The 5,000-nt window shown below is 44.1% G+C and overlaps 2 protein-coding genes across 2 annotated transcripts in view; both read right to left on the bottom strand.

Annotated features, from left to right (window-relative positions):
* Positions 1–4,969, bottom strand: part of LOC138862201 (uncharacterized) — a gene marked incomplete at both ends in the record, with an annotated part of 7,117 nt that extends 2,148 nt beyond the window's left edge. The window contains one exon of the mRNA XM_070123391.1: positions 4,919–4,969. Within this exon, the coding sequence (XP_069979492.1) occupies positions 4,919–4,969 (51 nt within the window). The remainder of the gene's footprint in view (positions 1–4,918) is intronic.
* The window catches only part of LOC138862237 (discoidin domain-containing receptor tyrosine kinase B-like), a gene marked incomplete at its 3' end in the record, with an annotated part of 187,082 nt that overhangs the window by 27,217 nt on the left and 154,865 nt on the right, over positions 1–5,000 (bottom strand).

Raw genomic sequence — 5,000 nt, 5'->3', positions numbered from 1 at the left:
AAAATAAGTAATAGTGAAATAAGTAATTATAGTGATATAAATATTTATAGTGAAATAAGCACTAGTGAAATAAATAATAACAGCGACATTACAAATAACAGTAAAATCAAATCATAGTGAAATAGTGAATTAAATGATAATAGCGAAATAAAAAGTGAAAAAGTAATGATGAAATTAATGGTGAAATAAACAATGATAATGAAATACATAGTGAAATAAAATGAAATAAACAAAAATGATGAAGTAAATACCGAAATAGTGAAACAGAAAAAAAAATAATGAAATGAATAATAACAGAGATAAAATAGTGAAATAAAATAATAAAATCCTTTCTGCAACATGGAAAAATAATCCTTAACAACATTGCCCTAATATGACAGCGCACGTGCATTGCAACAACAGCGAGAAGGACAAACAGGTGTTAAAATGGGACGTTGAAACAGGTGTTCTTTATCCAGTGTCTTTTTTTCTTTCTTTCTTTCAATTTCATGATTTTATAGTTTTTTTCTTTTTTTATTTTTTTATTTTTTTTTATCTTTTATTTTTCATGATTTAATCTTTTTTTTTCTTTTTTTTTTTTTGTCCTTGACATATCGCGATGGCTGGCATGACAAAGGCTGTCATGCCGTATCGTGACGTGACTGTTTCATGACAGGTGTTCTAGGGTGTGTCACGTCTATCCTTTTCCATCTATTTTTATTCTCTCTCTCTCTCTTCCCTTTATGTTTATCTTTCTGTTATATTTCGTCCTTTATCGTCATTTATCTTGCTATCTTTCAGTAATAATAATGATAATGAAACTGTTGTCTCAATTATTTCAATAAATCAAGTATGTGCATTGTGGGTTTTTATACCATAGTATCAACACGGTAGAGTGTTTTCCCAATCATATATATATATATATATATATATATATATATATATATATATATATATATATATATATATATATATATATATATATATATATATATGGGGGGTTGTAGGTGTGAATGTGAGTGTGGGTGTGCGTGTGCTTGTACGTGTACGTGTCCGTGTCCGTGTGTGCCTATGCCCGTACATACTTACACCCTTACACGCACGTCCATTCGCGCTTCCGTGTACGCGTGCCAAAGAAAAAAAAAAATACGAAAAAAAAAACAAAAAAATCCCTCTAGACACAGCAGAGAGTCAAAAACGGCGCTCCAGTCTTTCACAGCCGCGTCACATTAGCATTTAAAGCCCGGGTTCACATCACACAGCACAGCTCTCTCGGCTCGGGAGGATGTGACGCGCGCACGGTTCACAGCTGAGCGAGGAATATTTTTGCTGTGTTCGAGTTCCTGGGGATCTATTTCCAATGATCTGGTTTTGTATGTTTTGTATCTTTATATGTGTAGATATATGTCCAGTTTTTTTTTTTGTGTGTGTGTGTGTCTGTGTTTGAATCCCTGGGATCTACATATATAGATATATATCCAGATTTTGTTGTTGTTGTGTTTGAGTTCCTGGGATTCTATTTTCAAATGATCTGGTTTTGTATGTGTTGTATCTTTACATGTGTAGATATATATCCAGATTTTTTGTTGTTGTGTTTGAGTCCCTGGGATCTAATTATGTATATTTATATGTATAGATATAGATCCAGATTTTTGTTGTTGTTGTGTTCGACTATCTGGGAATCTATTTTCAATGCTGTGTTTTGTATCTTTATATGTATAGATATATATCCAGAAATACTTTTGTTGTGTTTGAATCCTCAGGAATCTATTTCTAATAATCTGTTTTGTATAAACCGTATTCATGTTGACAAATGTAGAAAAAGTATGAATGAGAATAGATATCTTCACAATACAAGAAATGTATTCGACCGGTTTCGATTTTATCTTCGTCTGTTTTGTATCTTTATATGTATAGATATATATCCAGAAATAAGAGATTTTTGTTGTTGTGTTTGGGTCCCTGGGAATCTATTTCTAAATGATCTATTTTATGATATTTATATGTGTAAAGATATATATTTCGCGTTTCAGAAGATTAATCCCATTGGAAAATCTTCAGATCCTTGGATGTGAATTAATGAGATAGATCGATGGAAAATACAAACAGATAGATAGACAGATAGATAGATAGATAGATGGAGAAAGATGGATCAATAGAGATAGATAGATAGATAGACACAGATATATTGATAGGTAGATGGATAAATCTACATAGATAGAAACCCATAGATAGATAGAGACAGGCACATAGATAGATGGATAGAGACAGAAACATACATAAATAGATATATAGACAGAATATAAACAGACAGATAGACAGATAAACAAAGATAAACAGACAGACAGCATACCTTCAGACACATAGACAGCTAGATTAAGAGAGACTGACAGACAGGGACAGACAGAGACTCGGACACACGCAAGCTCACTTCCACAGACAGGGACAGACAGAGAATCGGACACACGCAAGCTCACTTCCACAGACAGGGACAGACAGAGAATCGGACACACGCAAGCTCACTTCCACAGACAGGGACAGACAGAGAATCGGACACACGCAAGCTCACTCCCACAGACAGGGACAGACAGAGAATCGGACACACGCAAGCTCACTCTCACAGACAGGGACAGACAGGGACAGACAGAGAATCGGACACACGCAAGCTCACTCTCACAGACAGGGACAGACAGAGGATCGGACACACGCAAGCTCACTCTCACAGACACGGACAGACAGAGAATCGGACACACGCAAGCTCACTCTCACAGACAGGGACAGACAGAGAATCAGACACACGCAAGCTCACTCCCACAGACAGGGACAGACAGAGAATCAGAGACACACGCAAGCTCACTCCCACAGACAGGGACAGACAGAGAATCGGACACACGCAAGCTCACTCTCACAGACAGGGACAGACAGAGAATCGGACACACGCAAGCTCACTCCCACAGACAGGGACAGACAGAGAATCAGAGACACACGCAAGCTCACTCTATCGGACACACGCAAGCTCACTCTCACAGACAGGGACAGACAGAGAATCGGACACACGCAAGCTCACTCTATCGGACACACGCAAGCTCACTTCCACAGACAGGGACAGACAGAGAATCGGACACACGCAAGCTCACTCTATCGGACACACGCAAGCTCACTCTATCGGACACACGCAAGCTCACTCCCACAGACAGGGACAGACAGAGAATCGGACACACGCAAGCTCACTCTATCGGACACACGCAAGCTCACTCTATCGGACACACGCAAGCTCACTCCCACAGACAGGGACAGACAGAGAATCGGACACACGCAAGCTCACTCTATCGGACACACGCAAGCTCACTCTATCGGACACACGCAAGCTCACTCTACCGGACACACGCAAGCTCACTCCCACAGACAGGGACAGACAGAGAATCGGACACACGCAAGCTCACTCTATCGGACACACGCAAGCTCACTCTATCGGACACACGCAAGCTCACTCCCACAGACAGGGACAGACAGAGAATCGGACACACGCAAGCTCACTCTATCGGACACACGCAAGCTCACTCTATCGGACACACGCAAGCTCACTCCCACAGACAGGGACAGACAGAGAATCGGACACACGCAAGCTCACTCTATCGGACACACGCAAGCTCACTCTATCGGACACACGCAAGCTCACTCCCACAGACAGGGACAGACAGAGAATCGGACACACGCAAGCTCACTCTATCGGACACACGCAAGCTCACTCTATCGGACACACGCAAGCTCACTCCCACAGACAGGGACAGACAGAGAATCGGACACACGCAAGCTCACTCCCACAGACAGGGACAGACAGAGAATCAGAGACACACGCAAGCTCACTCTATCGGACACACGCAAGCTCACTCTCACAGACAGGGACAGACAGAGAATCGGACACACGCAAGCTCACTCTATCGGACACACGCAAGCTCACTTCCACAGACAGGGACAGACAGAGAATCGGACACACGCAAGCTCACTCTATCGGACACACGCAAGCTCACTCTATCGGACACACGCAAGCTCACTCCCACAGACAGGGACAGACAGAGAATCGGACACACGCAAGCTCACTCTATCGGACACACGCAAGCTCACTCTATCGGACACACGCAAGCTCACTCCCACAGACAGGGACAGACAGAGAATCGGACACACGCAAGCTCACTCTATCGGACACACGCAAGCTCACTCTATCGGACACACGCAAGCTCACTCCCACAGACAGGGACAGACAGAGAATCGGACACACGCAAGCTCACTCTATCGGACACACGCAAGCTCACTCTATCGGACACACGCAAGCTCACTCCCACAGACAGGGACAGACAGAGAATCGGACACACGCAAGCTCACTCTATCGGACACACGCAAGCTCACTCTATCGGACACACGCAAGCTCACTCCCACAGACAGGGACAGACAGAGAATCGGACACACGCAAGCTCACTCTATCGGACACACGCAAGCTCACTCTATCGGACACACGCAAGCTCACTCTATCGGACACACGCAAGCTCACTCCCACAGACAGGGACAGACAGAGAATCAGACACACGCAAGCTCACTTCCACAGACAGGGACAGACAGAGAATCAGAGACACACGCAAGCTCACTCTCACAGACACGGACAGACCCGTGATTCGCGGCGCCACAGAGCGAGCGAAGGTGATGTGTTGGTTATCATTTTACAAGATAAAATCCCGACGACAACAAGGGTGAAGTGGCGTGTTGTGGGAAAGACTAGGAGGTGGGGGTAATGCGGGGGGGGGGAGATGAAGGGAGGAGGGAGGGGGGGAAGGAGGAGGAGGGGGGGGAGATGGGAGGGGGAGCGGGTGGGGAGATGGGAGGGAGGGAGGTGGGGGTAATGGTGGGGGAGGGAGCGAGGGGAAGGAGGAGGAGGAGAAGGAGGAGGAGGAGGAGGAGGAGGAGGAGGAGGAGGAGAAGAAGAAGAAGAAGAAGAAGGAGAAGAAGAAGAAGAACTAGAAGAAGAA

The sequence above is a fragment of the Penaeus vannamei genome, chromosome 7, assembly GCF_042767895.1.
Source record: "Penaeus vannamei isolate JL-2024 chromosome 7, ASM4276789v1, whole genome shotgun sequence".
Taxonomy (NCBI): domain Eukaryota; kingdom Metazoa; phylum Arthropoda; class Malacostraca; order Decapoda; family Penaeidae; genus Penaeus; species Penaeus vannamei.
Note: the sequence above shows the minus strand (reverse complement) of the source record. Positions and strands in the feature narration are given on the sequence as shown.